The sequence below is a fragment of the Physeter macrocephalus genome, chromosome 1 (genome assembly GCF_002837175.3).
Source record: "Physeter macrocephalus isolate SW-GA chromosome 1, ASM283717v5, whole genome shotgun sequence".
NCBI classification, from domain to species: domain Eukaryota; kingdom Metazoa; phylum Chordata; class Mammalia; order Artiodactyla; family Physeteridae; genus Physeter; species Physeter macrocephalus.
The window spans coordinates 79,366,268-79,381,475 of record NC_041214.2 but is presented as its reverse complement, the minus strand read 5'-3'; the positions used below and the strand labels follow the sequence as shown (position 1 = coordinate 79,381,475).

The 15,208-nt window shown below is 36.5% G+C and overlaps 1 protein-coding gene across 1 annotated transcript in view; it reads right to left on the bottom strand.

The window, feature by feature from the left end:
• Window positions 1-371: 371 nt before the first annotated feature.
• The window catches only part of KNG1 (kininogen 1), a 27,430-nt gene continuing 12,593 nt past the window's right edge, over window positions 372-15,208 (bottom strand). The window contains exons 6-11 of the mRNA XM_024124344.2: window positions 10,929-11,013; window positions 9,884-10,056; window positions 4,203-4,310; window positions 3,998-4,084; window positions 2,536-2,613; window positions 372-596 (exon numbers count right to left, since the gene is read on the bottom strand). Coding sequence (XP_023980112.1) covers window positions 516-596; window positions 2,536-2,613; window positions 3,998-4,084; window positions 4,203-4,310; window positions 9,884-10,056; window positions 10,929-11,013 — 612 coding nt within the window. The 3' untranslated portion in view covers window positions 372-515. The remainder of the gene's footprint in view (window positions 597-2,535; window positions 2,614-3,997; window positions 4,085-4,202; window positions 4,311-9,883; window positions 10,057-10,928; window positions 11,014-15,208) is intronic.

The following is a 15,208-nucleotide window of genomic DNA, read 5'->3' as shown; positions in this document are numbered from 1 at the left end:
ATTTTTTTTCTTTTTTGGTAATTACCTGGATCATAACAAATAATAATAAAACAAGATGAATTTCTCTCAGCTTTGGGCTGGGAATCAGGAGGAGGAGGAGGAAGAAGGGAAGGGAGAAAGAGAGTCCTTAGACTGGTGGTAGAAACATAACCCACTAACCCTTGACTGGGCACCCGTGATTAGGTCTCTGTGGTGGGGAAGCCCCACCAAAGGGATCCTTTCTCGGTGAGCAAGAATGCTTTGGGGCTGGGCTGTGAGATCCCAGGGCAGAGCCCTAGTGTCCGTTCTCTGATCACCTCGACTTTGCTGCAGGTTGGTTGTGACTGAAAGGAGACCGCTGTGAATTAACTAGAAGGGAGAACATCAAATCAGAACTTTATTTCACCCAGCCACAGAGGGATAAAATGGCGTTCTTCTCTATTTAAATTCTATCCCACCTTCTTGTCCTTCCACGCAGGGCTGCTGACAGAGGTTGTCGGGGCAATTGTGCCAGCTGTGGAGATTCTGCCCACCAGTCAGTTGACCTCACTCTCAGATTCTGGCTCTGCCCCGTCTCTTTGAGGTCGGCCCTTGTACTCACAAGACTTTACGTGCCTCTGTAAGTATAGTAAAACGCCATTAATCTGATGTTATCATGCAAAAAGAGAAAAGTGAAGCCACCAGTTGACAAGATGAGACTTTTTCCTGACACCATAGGTTCTTTATTTGCAAGTACAGATAATATTTGAAATGAAATAAAAACTCAGAGGCTCAAATGCATCCAATAAATTGAAGGAGCAGTGACACATGAATCCACAAGTGAGTGTAGCTGTATAAAGCCCTATCTGTTTTCCTAGGCAAAAGCACAGCAAGGGTTATAAAATATATGCCTCCTTCACATTATCAGGCAATTAAAGATAATCATATTATTCTCTTTTGCAAAGTCCGTACACTTCAATGTTGTGGCAAAAAAAATAATGCAATTATAAAGTGAGGCTAGAGAGGACTTTCTCATAAAATTCCTGAACAAAATTTACATCACATCTTGTGATATTCCCTTATCAATCATCAAAAAAAGATTTCCTTAAGCAGGCCTGCCTTTGTATTACTTCTTCTGCTTTCCATCCTTATCATTAAACTCAGAGCTACTAAACACTAAGGATTACTCAGTCTAGCCCTGGCAACATATAAACAAACAGAAAACTCCTATTTGAAAGCCCTGTTGCAAAGCACAGTTAATGAGTAAACAGAAATTACTGACTTATAAGAAACACTCTCACCCAGAAGGAGAATTATCAGAATAGCTTTGTCAAGTGGGAGTAACTGTTTGATATAACTAGCCCATTTTGGAAACAGAAAGTCAATTAATTTACTTTCTCTCTCCTGCCTTTGGCCAATCTGTCTTTCTCTCTTGTCCCTCTTTGACCTCTGGAGGTTTTTATTATTGTTTTTTCCCCATTAAGAAGTTCAGCATTCAGTCTCTTGACTTCCCTTATTTTCACATGTGTTCAGGGCCCAGATGTCACAGTTTATTCAAAATGTCAAGAATCTTTGTATGAAAACTGATGACGTACGTTTTAAGGTACACATTCGTTATCAGAAAAGCAAACTGCAGTAGGCCACAAGTCACATTAGTTTGTCCATTTTCTGTGCTAGTTGAGAAAACTTGTGAGGAAGACTCAGAAAGGAGTTTGAATTCTGCGCTCAGCTTTATGTCGTCCGTAGAGATCGATGGTGTCCCCATTAGGAGTCTCACCATTTCTCTCTAGGCTGTTCTGAACGTTCATGGTCTTAGTTGTATTATATCAGGATATTTGGACAATGGGGAGAGGGGATGATGAGATGTTAAAGAAATACCCGTGGCTGCATAAATTAATAAAGAGCATCAGAGAGACTGAAATCATGAAATTCTTTCATTTCTACAGTTGGATTCACTCCATTAACTGGCTTCCAGGGGCGTCCAGGACATTTGGGGGAAGTTGTTTCCGGAAAATCTGGAATCAATTTAAATGCAAGGCTATTTGGCTCTATCTGGATGTCAGGGATCCAATCATCATCACTCTCTGTGGGAGGTGGTAGTGTATTAGGCATCACAGTTGCAACGAGATCTGAGTCCTGAAAGTCAGGAAAGGTGTTGGCTACACCTGGCTGGGCTAGGGAAGGGAGGGGTGTTGGCCCTTCTGTCTTCTTTTGTATCTGTGCAGAAGAGGTAGTACTATCTTCATAAAAATTTGCCAAATACTCTGTTCTCCAACCATTGGGCTTTCCATTGTTTTTTCCTTTATTTTTATGTTTTCCGTGGCCATGACCATGCTTATGTCCATGGGCTAGGTCATGTCCCCTTTGATGTCCATGACCCCTTTGGTGCCCATGGCCAAGACCATGACCCCTTTGGTGTCCATGGCCTTGGTCATGCTCATGTTTATGGCCATGGCCAAGGCCATGTTTTATTTGCTTTCCATGGCCCCAGCCATGCCCATGAGTGGGTCCTTGTTCTTTTCCTGAATCCCGCTCTTCATCTTGTACAGGTGCCAGGAAAGTGTGGGGTGGACTTACGATTGTTCCTTCTTTAGTTTTCTCCACTTGTACTGATCGGAAAGGTGAAAAACCTGAAGGCCTTTTCATCAGTGAGGTCTAAACAGGAGATATTAAGATGAATGCATTACTGTGAAAACCACACTATCAAAGAAGAAAGAAGGGACAGGGACCTGGCAATGTTATCTCAGTTTACAGTGGGTCATGTCTTTGCCAGATTTTAAGTACTATATTATAATAATAATCCAAAAAGGATGAAAATGAATAATATTTTTTCCTTTTTTGATTGATTTTATAATTTGTAGATATTGATTCTTTTTCTTAATAATACTCTAAACTAGATAATTTTTTCTTTATCTGGAAAAACTGGATGGTTAACTATATAACCTCTAGGGTACTTTCTAAGCCTATGATTCTTTAAAGCCATGGCACATTACTTATTAGTTGATGCTATTTCTATTAGCACAATTACTGCTTTTATCCCAAAAGGCCCTACCTGGCTTTAAGAATGGAATACATAGGCAGCATATACCACAATCACTCTGTTGAATTGAAACACATTAGAATATATATGTTCATAAGCTTGAAACACAGCCTTTGTGTAATGTTTGTATTAGAGTATATACATACCTACACGTGGCAAAAACCTAAATGAGAACAAAGGGAGCGGAGGCAACTTGCATTGAAGATACGGATTCGTGGATTGTTTCTACCTACACTTTCACTACCTATGAGGACATGGCAGTCGGAGGCACTGTTTGGTGATGTGAAGAGCATGGTCTTTGAAGTCAAACAAGCCAGACCCTACTAGTTACCAGCGTCATGGGGAACAGAGTGGGCTCTGATTTGACCTAGATTTGGATCCAAGCACCACTAGCTTCACTTTCCTCATGTGTAAAATAGGAATGATAAAAGCACCTGCCTCATAGAGTTGTCAGGAGGAACATATGTGTCAGGTCCTCAGTACAGTGCCTGGGAGGGAGGAAGCACTTGAGAAAGTTTTAATTCACTTTAGGACTTTAGCATCTTCGTACTTTTTAGTGTCTCAACCTTGACAGTAGGGAAAGTATTACTTAACCTCCCAGGGTTCTTTTACGAATTAAAAAAATGATGCAAACTAATGCTTCTCAAACTTGAATATGGGTATGACTCCCTTGGGGACTGTGTTAAAATGCAGCTTTTGATTCAGGAAATGGGGAGTGGAGTATGAGCCCTGTGTTTCTCCCAAGCTCTTTGGATGTGCTTCACTAAGAGAGCCTGTGGACCCATGAGGCACTGACAGTGTCTGAGAAGTGATTAAGAGGACTGCTGCTCTCCTTTCTAGTCATAAAAAAAAAGAGATCAGCAAAGAAATGTGAGAGTTCTCCCCATTTTAAAAAGATAGTCCCCCAATTCACTTAAAGAGTTGTTCATTTTCAACCCCAAAATATGATTTTTCAGAATGAGCATAACTAACCCAAACCAACTGTAATTAGAATCATACCTGTCCAAGTGATTGACAGTTGACAGTAAGGGAAATTTTTTTCTCCCAAGGTACCACGTAAACATCAGATTTACAGTTTAGAATTGGCTATCCACAAAAACAGAAGCCAAAAGAGAGAACAGTGTTATTCATGAGATACATAAACAAGCATAAAATATCATACAGGTTTCCAGGGAATAAGTAAGACGGTTGCGTTACTACTCACACTATGTTTATTGATCTCACAACTTTTGTTCAACGCTTCATTACTTTCCTTAGAACATGTGGTTTCCCTGGCCGTGAACACAATAGAATATTTTTTTCCAGCTACCACCTGGAAAATGAATTAGTACAAAATAGGAGCTTAATTAACACTGTGTAATAAATCATATATTTCACCATAAGGGCTTTTAGGGGAGACTACTGAAATTTTAATTATACATTGACCAAATGAGAGCTACACTCAAAAAGCACAAATATTTGACAACAAAACTTTGTATGCATGTTAAAATATTTGGCTATTGGTTGAGCTCATTTCCTTTTCTAAATGGGAAAAGAAAACCAGGCTATAATTTTTATATTTTTCTGAGTTTTATTGTTTAGCAGCTGCAAAATTCACTAGTAATTCTAAGCCTCAAGTCATAATATATAGACTCTAAGAAGAGTAGGAAGTAAAACATAAACATTTCCTTTAAACACAACCTTATTGTCCTGCCAAATCTTGAATCAGAGAAATACTGAGTTAGTACCACTATAGAAATTATGTGGATTAAATTATGTGAATAGGAAAATTATTTGGATTTCTAGCTCACTTCTCTGAGTTTTTTAATATTAAGAAATATATTTGAAGCTCTAGCACTCTAGAAATATTTTTAATCATTATACAATGCTGTCTTCTGTTAACATTTGTGGCCCAATTTTTTCCTTTTTTTTTTTTTTTTGGTCTAGAAGAGGCACACTTTATTTAAAAAGTAAAAATCATTGTGTGTTGTTGTTTTTTAATACACTGACTTCAACAAAATCCCAAGCACAGTTTTTTTTAAAGCCTTACAGCCTTTATACACTTGAAAAACACACTTTATAAAATGTTTTAAAATTATATATATAAATTTAAAAGTTAGGGACTTCCCTGGTGGCGCAGTGGTTAAGAATCTACCTGCCAGTGCAGGGGACATGGGTTCGATCCCTGATCTGGGAAGATTCCCACATGCCGTGGAGCAACTAAGCCCATGTGCCACAACTACTGAAGCCCACGCGCCTACAGCCCATGCTCTTCAACAAGAGAAGCCACCGCAATGAGAAGCCCACACACTACAACGAAGACCCAACACAACCCCCGCAAAAAAAGTTAGTTGATGTGGCTCAATTTTAAGGCTAAGTTATTCAGTATTTCATTCTAGGATTTAAATGTGTGTGTGTGTGTGTGTGTGTGTGTGTGTGTGTGTGTGTGTGTGTTATGGACTGAATGTATCCCTCCCAAATGCATATATTGAAGCCCTAACCTCCAAGGTGATAGTATTAGGAGGTGGAGCCTTTGGTAGGCAGCTAGGTTTAGATAAAGTCATGATGGTGGGGCCCCCATGATGGGATTAGTGACCTTATAAGAGAGAGACTAGACCCCGTTCTCTCTCTGAAATGTGAGGACACAGTGAGAAGGCAGCCATTTGCAAGCCAAGAAGATAGTCCTCACCAGGGAAACAAACTGGCTGGTTTTTGGACTTTCCAGTCTCCAGAACTGTAAGAAATAAACTGCTGTTGTTTGTCACTTAGTCTATGGTATTTTGTTATGGCCGCCTAAGCAGACTAACACTGTGTGTGTGTGTGTGTGTGTGTGTGTGTGTGTGTGTGTGTGTTTAATATTAAGTAGCTATCAAAAAGAATATATCACATATATCTGTTGACCTGGAGGGTTGACCATTATTGAAAAAATAAAGTTATAGGGTGATAGTATAATCCCATTTTTGTAAAAGCAAATCATAACAGTCTTTCCGATCTCTTTATGTTTTTTTAAAGCATGGAGAAATTATGGTGGGAGGAGGATGAGGAGAGCAAAGAGTCACAGGAAGAACTAAACTCCTCCTCTACATTTCCTGGCATCATTTTGCTAGGTAAGCACAGTTAAATTTTTAGGACAAATTTGATAATTAACTTTTAAAACTCCAGATATGTATAAGTTGGGCAGGAAGGTTTGAAAAGCGTTTTAGAGTCATACTTTGGTGATCATGAATTTTGTTGCTTATTTCAGAGTATACTTTAATCCAGTTTGTTTGACATTACAGTTGATCAATGTGATGTCGCCTAAGAAAACTGACAATACATGACACAAACTGCAGCTGTTGGCTCAACACTATTCAGGGGCCAGAGGGGAGGAATAAAGTAGACCTAATAACATCTTCTGTTTGAGGGCCTCAAGATCGCATCCATATTGCCATTCTTATCAGGTGCCATTCTTATCAGAAGTCTTCCCTGTTTAAGCCCATCCTGCCCAAGTTTTGTTTTTAAGGTAGAGAACACTATGTAGCAATATAAGTTCCAAATGCATTAAAACATTTAAATTAAAGAAATAAACTAGAAAGATATAAAAAACATTCATCAATTCTTAGGATGAGGAAGGCTTTTTGTAGGTGAAAAACAGAGGAAGGAACCAGGAAGAAGGGAAAAATGTCTAAATTTGACTAGACAAAAATGAAAACTGATTCTCAAATGTCACCATAAGCAAGGTAAAAAGGGAAAACTGGGAAGATTATGATATAGGGTCAATATGACCAATATTTAGTGTTGGTCATAGAAAGCCCAACACTAAAAAACTGGACAAAGGACATGACCGTATCTTTTGGAGAAGTTAAAATGGTCATTAATCCTGAAAAAAGTTTACTTTCATTAATGACCAAGGATATGTACGTTAAAAAAACAATGCAACATCATTTTTAACCTTACGTGTTGGCAAAGATGAGAAACAGCGATGACACCTGGTGTCGGCCATGTGTGGGAAACATGCAGCTTCAATCACTGATGGTAGGAATATAATTCAGATCAAGACCATCAGTGTCTTACACCCAGGTGGTGTGAATGTAAATTGGCATATTTGCCAATCACTTGGTGATTTGTCAATTTGCATCATAAGTCTTAGACATCTACGTATTCCTTGACATTTCTAGGACTTTGTCAAAGGAAAAATCCTCATGTGCACACACAGATCCTTGAAGTGTGTTCATCTGTGCAGAGGCAGGGAGGGACACTGACAGCAGCGGGGACAGTGGCAGTAGGGACACAGCAAAATGAACGGTATATAACAGAAATCGCAACCATTCACATGTGCAAACGAAGGATTTAAGAAATGTTTGGTATCTGAAATATGAAACCAAACTGGAATGGACATGCACCCAAATAGGACTAAACATGCGAAGCCAAGGCAAGACAAAAATTGTAAACAAATCTAGCAATTTGGCAAATTGGTCATTTGGAGATTGCTATTGCAAATTCATCATGGTAAGTTGATTTCCAATAATAATAAATTGGCTGCTTCCACTAAGGCTGCCTTGAGTAACCAAATTGCTCTCTTTACATGCAAAAATCAGTAAAGAGTCACCTCTTAAAAGTCAATTTGAAATTCTCACAATATTCCAGATTAATTTGGCAAGTGAAGGGATGTCATTCCCTTTCAATTCGTAGCATAATCTATTGTGGTTCCCCTTGCACCCTTAGCGTAAACAAACACACACCTATTCTAGTGTGTTGACTAATTTACAGAAAGAACTGTGACTACCAAGACTAGTAGTTCACCCTTGAGAATGAATGGTTCTCTCCTGACAGTAACTCTCTGACATGCAATATATGGTGGAGTACAAGACTGTTCCTGCATCCTTAGGAATAAAGGAATTTCACAGAAAAGCAGAAATATAGAGTGAGAAGAAAAGCTGACAAAGACAAGAGTAGTACGGATTGGTAACTCCTTCAAGTAAGCCTAATGTGGGTCACGTGTCAGTGAAATCAGGGAGAGGAGTTAGCGACCGGGACAGGAATAAGTGCCTGAGTAGGAGAGAGATCAAGTGTCAGTTTTATTTTAATACAGTTTGTTGAGGTCCTTTTTTTTGTGTGTGTGGTACGCGGGCCTCTCACTGTTGTGGCCTCTCCCGTTGCGGAGCACAGGATGGACGCGCAGGCTCAGCGGCCATGGCTCACGGGCCCAGCCGCTCCTTAGCACGTGGGATCTTCCCAGACCGGGGCACGAACCCGTGTCCCCTGCATCGGCAGGCGGACTCTCCAACCACTGCGCCACCAGGGAAGCCCTGTTTAGGTCCTTTTTCCCCCCCAATTATAAAACTACTACAGGAAACAAGAAAGATGAAAATAAACAGCCCGTTGTGCCATTACCTAAAAGCTACCACTATGAATAATCTGAGGTATTTGTTTCTTTTCAGTATTGTTTCCTGTACTGTTTTATTTTTGGTTTTTATTTATTTTTTTTTTTTAGGCTGCACAGTGTGGCATGCAGGATCTTAGTTCCCTGACCAGGGATTGAACCCGTGCCATCTGCAGTGGAAGTGTGGAGTCTTAACCACTGGACCACCAGGGAAGTCCCTATACTTTTTAAAATAACACAACTGAGTACAGAATGTTTATTCAATTTTATGGCCTCTTTTTTTTTTTTTTTTTTTTACTAAAGTATAGCTGATTTACAATGTTGTGTTAATTTCTGCTGTACAGCAAAATGATTCAGTTATACATATATATACATTCTTTCTCATATTCTTTTCCATTATGCTTTATCACAGGATATTGAATATAGTTCCCCGTGTATGGCCTGTTTTTTTGCTGCATATTATAACATAAGCATTTTCCACATCAAGAACTCCTCACAAAGATGATTTAAAATTGCTGCTTAATATTCCATTGTACAAATATACCAGACATTTATCTGATCATGTCTATATTACTGATCATTTTTATGGTTTACTTTTTTGCTTTTGTAGTTAGAGCTGCAATGAATATCATTGTATTTAAAGATTCCTTCTATTTTAGATTTCTAGAAATTCAATTACTTAGCCAGAATTATAAACTTTTTTTTAGTGAGATTTTCTTCGTTATTGATAGATTATAAAAATCATCTTGGTTTGCTACAGGAGTTTGGTTCTACTTTGATTACTTTTTTTAGCTTGTATTTAGGGAAGCCCGTTTTGAGGTTCCATAAAAGGAATTGTCCATGAATACATCGGTCATAGGCTATTGGAGTTAGAAGGGATTGGGGCTCTTCTAATCCAGCCACTCCTTTTACAGATGCTGTGTGAGTCTGAATGACTGCCCAGGATCACCTGGGATGCAAGTGGTGGATGCTGTGGCAGAGCTGAGTCTCCTGACCTGCAGACCAGGATACTCCTTATCCTCTACTGACAGGCATGGACAGGAGAGATGAATCCCCAGAGGGTACATTTGTAGGAGAGAATGACACCCCAGGCAGGGAACAAATGACATGAAGATGAATGTGTGAAGAGAGCCTGGGGGACCATTGGCTGATGTGGCTGAGCACAAGGCATTAAGTGATGTTATAATGAGAGATGAGTCAAGAAAGGCAGAGGATAAGTCTTGCTTTTCCTAGCCCTGAATTTTATTAATTATATATATAATCATGCTAATATTTATATAGCACTTTAGATTTTGAAAAGTGATTGACATACATTATCATTTTTAACCCTCACTGTAGTCCTTTATGGATAAAAGAGACAATATTTTAAATGACTTCTCCAAGATCACACACCAAGCATGCAGCGAGGTTGGGACCTGAAATTCAAGTCTACCAAATCCCATTCACCAGGTATACTGTCTCCCAATCCAGAGCCAAGATCAGTGGCAAAATTAGTAAGCAATTTGCAATAGATAATCACTATTTCTGTAGCATAATTTACAGACCTGCACTGTTGCTTTTTCCACAGTGTCAATCTTGAAATAGAAGGTTCCATTATTCTCTGCATTAAGCTTTGCGATGGAATGATCCAGAGGCTCCTCCAGCTCTGGGCTGTTGACAGGTATAGATATGGGGCAGCCAGCGCAAATCCTCGGGGGTGGTTGTACAATATCCTCCCCTGAAAGAGGCAAGTTTTATATCAGCGTGTGCACTGAAGGAGCCATCTAGCCTAGTATTGTGCCTTTCCCACATGTGATCCAGCATCCATTTATAGAGGGCCACGTGGCAGCCCAAGGTGCAGCAGTGAGTGGGTGGAGGTTGCCTGTCAGACCTCCAACTTACTGTCTCTCCTCTCTTCCTCTCCTAAGAGCCAAGTGTTTTTAGGAAAACTTTCACTCAGAAGGTGTTAGTGACAATCAATAGGCCGCACTTTTCTTAAGTTTTTGCATTTTTAATGGAAACTGTAAAAAGCAATGCTTAACGTAAAGGAATGATTTTCTAGTGGGAAAATTTTAAATCCCATGATTCTGGTGAGCAGGCAACTTCCGTAATGCTTTATATTGTACAATGTATACAACTATCTTCCAAATATGAGAAAAGCCAACTCTTGGTATAAGAAATACTGACTTGACCTTAAACTTGCACTATCGCCCTTTCCCCACATTATAACATGCAAGGGAAAAAAACCTTTAATTGAAAGGATTTTATTCTGAGTAGTTAAAAATGAGATACAGCTTCCCCAATTCACAATATCTGATGCAGGGACAGCTTGTATACAAGAAAGACCAGCTGACATATCTGAAGGCTAGCTTTGCCCAGAAAACATAAATTTTCCCTTCTGTCACCATATTCCCTTCTGCCACTTGCCGAGCAATCTCAGCTTCACCTGCTGCAGCACAGCAGGGCTGAGATGGGGCACAGTGTTCCTAGTAAGGTCTGTGGGTCATGTAGATTTTGTGGCATATCATGGGAACCAAAGCACAATATCTATGGAAAGATTTAGCCAGTTGTCTGGGACCAACGTGAGCACCAATATGTATCATCCTGTACCTGGATAAAGGTCACATTTCTGCGAGAAGGAAGCAATTCTTAGCTGGATATCCACGTATGCTTTATCTGTACATTCACCGATATTCTGGTTTTTAAAAAGCATATAAGAGCATAAATTAAAAACGTTTTTAAGAATCTTTTAACGACTAGTAAAATTAAAAATAGGATGTTGACTTTGCAAATCATCACATAGAAAAAAATAAAACATAGTCTATTTTCAAAAGACAGACTAAGAAACAATGAAAAAGTAGAGCCAACACCAACAACAAATACATACACACAAACACACAGAAACATGAAAAAAGATGACAAGAATATCTAATGTAGAAATAATAGCCATACAATTGAATGGGTAACATTTTCTTTAGCAAGACAAGGACTTTCAGATTAGGTTAAAACCAAAATCAGTGTACTACATCTTCAAGAATGATAGCATATAATAAAAAAGATAAAGAAAGATTAAATATAATGGATGAGCAAAGCCACAAGAAGAAAATATAAACAAAAAAGGAGCTAGAGTATTATTAATACTGGACAAAGTAAAATTCAAGGTAACAACTCATAAAGGTAAAAGAAAGATAATTTTATTTTTATCTAAAAGCATGAAATCAAAATGCATAAAGCAGAAAACATATATAAATAGAAATGGATAAAAATAATTGTGCTGGGAAACGCCAATATATAACTATTATACAACAGGCAAAATGTATAAAAAATAAATAAGGTCACAGAGGACTTGAATACATAATAAAGATTTGTTGAAATGGTATTCTCATATGATATACACGATTTAAAATGATACTCTCATAAGTATGATGCAAATAATATTTCTAATTGCTTTTATACTAGGTTACAAGAAAGTCTCAATCAATTTTGCAAATTGAAAACAATACAGGCCATGTTCTTTGACCTCAGTACCACAATGAAACAAAAAACCTCCCTAAAAATTAATAACATAAGTTTAAACAAATAAACAAACAAAAAGTACTTGGAAAAATAAACACACTTTCCTAACTAAAATCTTCATTGATAAGGAAAATAATAAAAAACTGAGAAAAATGAGTATTCCACATGTTGCCAGGACAGCACCCAGAGTTAACTCCTGGCTTTATACACTTCCACAATTTAAAAAGAGAGGCAAAAATAATCAAAACAACCCCAACCTCAGTGTTTATCTCAAGAAGTTAGAACAAGAAGAACAACAAACAGCCTTAAGGAAAACAAGAAGGAGGAAACAATAAAAATAAAAGCAAAACCAGTGAATTAGAAAACAGAAAGCACTAGCATTAATAAATAAATCCAAATAATCATTCGTGGGGTAAGGAAAAAAATCAAATGCATAAAAAAGGAAACCTAACAAAGGATACAGAGAAATGTAAAAATATAAGAGAATATTATGAACAAGTGTATGCTAATTTAAATCTCAAAGAAAGACACTTTTCTGGAAAACTGTAAATAACCAACACTGACTTAAGAACAAGAAGAAAACTTGAATGGACCAATGACTAAAGAAAAAATGGAGAATGCTATTACTACTCTCAATTTACATCCCATTTTTCACCTCCAAACAGCACAGATGTTTTATAGATGAATAATTTTAAAAATTAAAGAAATATATACTGTATTTCCATGCTATGTAAACCATTTCTGAATACAGAAAAACTACCCAATCATTCTATAAAAGTATATTCTGGATACCAAAACCTTAAAAAATAGAATGCACACACAAACACACACACAGAAAACTGTTACACCACTTTCACTTATAAATGTATACGTAGACTTCTTAACTAAACTAGAAATAGAATCCAAATGCATGTTTAAAGAATAATTAACACTAAACAAGTAGAGTTTAGTTTAGGGATCTAACGATTACTATTAGGAAAGTTGTCAAAACAGCATAGATTAAATTAGAAAAATATGATATTTCAATACATATTCTAAAGCATTTGCTAAATTCAACACCAATTCCTTATTTAAAAACAAAACAAAACTCTTTAAAGAGGAGGAATGTAAGGATGTTTCCGTAACATGAGGAAGAATATCTATTGGGATCCCACAGCAATATTACACATAACTACAAAATTCTAGAGGCTTTCTCAATAAAATCAGGAATAAAACATGAATCTGTGTGATCACCACTATTTCAAAAAATATCTCTGAAAATTTGGGTCAATTCATTGAGACATGAAACAAAAAAATAAACATTGGAAAAGAGGAGATAGTATTATTTGCATAAGGTATTATTATAGATCTAGAACAATCAAAAGAATCAATAAAAAGACATTAGAGTTAATCAGAGAGTTCAAGAAAGTTTCTGGATATAAGGTAAGTGAATCAAAATGTATACATTTGTATATAACAATAACTTATTTAAAAGAGAATGAAAGGAAAAGTAAAAAAAAGGATTTAATTCCTAATAACAATAACCAAAAACAACAAAACAAAACCTAGTAATAACTTCAGTGAGCATTCTTCTGAATATATTTAAGAAAATCACACAACTTTAGAAATATAAGATAAAACTTGACTACATAGAGATGTATACCAAGTTCTTGACTAAAAAGACTAAATATAGTACATATGCCAATTCGTCAAATTAGTTTAGAAATGTAGTGCAATTCCAATCTATGTGACAGTGTAAGTTTTTCTTCCAAAACTCTTCTAAGATCGGTTTTAAAGATATAAACACTAGAATAATAAATCATGTATTCAAACTAACTATGAAGCAATGGCTGTTAAAATACGGTAGTGTTGGTACAAAAACAGAGAATAGATTTTTTGTAAGAAATTATTACGGGATAAAGTTTGCTGCAAATTTTGTGGAAGGAAAGACTGTTAAGGTATCTGGTTATTCTCTTGAAAACATCAAGTTAGATACCTCACAAGATACATCAAAATTAATTCCATATAGTTTCAAAAGCTATATTTAAAAATACTGACCATAGACAAACTGGAAAAAAAACCATATATAGTGACTGCTGAGCAAGTTGTAGAAAGATTCAAAAGGGAAATATTGATAGATTTGGTCACCTATAAACAAAAACTATTTGTAAGTCAGAAATACCATAATGAAAACTAAAAAGTAAATAAATGAGAAAATATGACAAAACACTGACACCTTTAATATAAAAATACTATTTCTAAGTCATTAAGATTTATCCCAAAAAGAAATGGGCAAAGGATATAGAAGACAATTCATAAATTCAACCCATAAATTTCTAATGAATGTATGAAAATATAATGCTTAAATAAATGCATATTAACTATGTTGTTGATTGAGAAAATAAAAACTAAAAATGTTTTTGTCTATGAAATTAGCTGAGTTAAAAAAATACTGAATTCTATCAAGGGTAAACATTGCTGATGGAATGTAAATTGGTGCATTTAGCAGTTAACCTATATATATATCAAGAGTTTTAAGAGCTTTCATACAATTTTATACTATGCGTAAAGCCAGGACTTTATTCTGAGAGAAAAAAATGCCAAACAGAAATAGCTTTATTCTAAAAGATGTTTGGTGAGTTATTAATTAAAATAAAAATGGAAACAACCATTTTCTTGGTGGGTTTTGAACAAATGACCAAAAATAGGAAAGTAATTAAAAAAATAATCTATGGTATCTTCACTAGGATATTAAAAGTTATTTTAAAAGTTTATCAAGAGTTCTAATGACATAGAAGAATTCTTAGGTGAAAAAAATGTAGCATGTAAAATAATTACAACTACAAAAAGACAAAAAAAAAAAATCACTCAAAATTGCCCATATTCCCCACCAAAAAAGACAAGGGGGAAATACATTCACATAACTTTGGGTGTTTGGGTGTGTGGTGCAACATTATTTTTTTTGTTTGTTTCTGCATTGTCTTGAAGCTTTCTATAAATGTATATTTCCAATAAAGGAATACACATATAAGAAATGTACTCCAATAAAGATGTTAAAAAAAAGTCATGATTTTTAAAGATACAGGGAATACCACACTTATAGTACCTTAATTTTGGATAGGGAGAAGGATGCTGGAGATAGCTCAGAAGTTCTCAGTATTATTAGCACATTTGGTTTACCTGAGAAACTTTTAGATCATCTGACTCCAGGGACTCACCCCAGACCAATTAAATCAGAATGTCTGGTATGGTACTGGCACAAAAACAGAAATATAGATCAATGGAACAAGATAGAAAGCCCAGAGATAAACCCACGTACATATGGTCACCTTATCTTTGATAAAGGAGGCAAGAATATACAATGGAGAAAAGACAGCCTCTTCAATAAGTGGTGC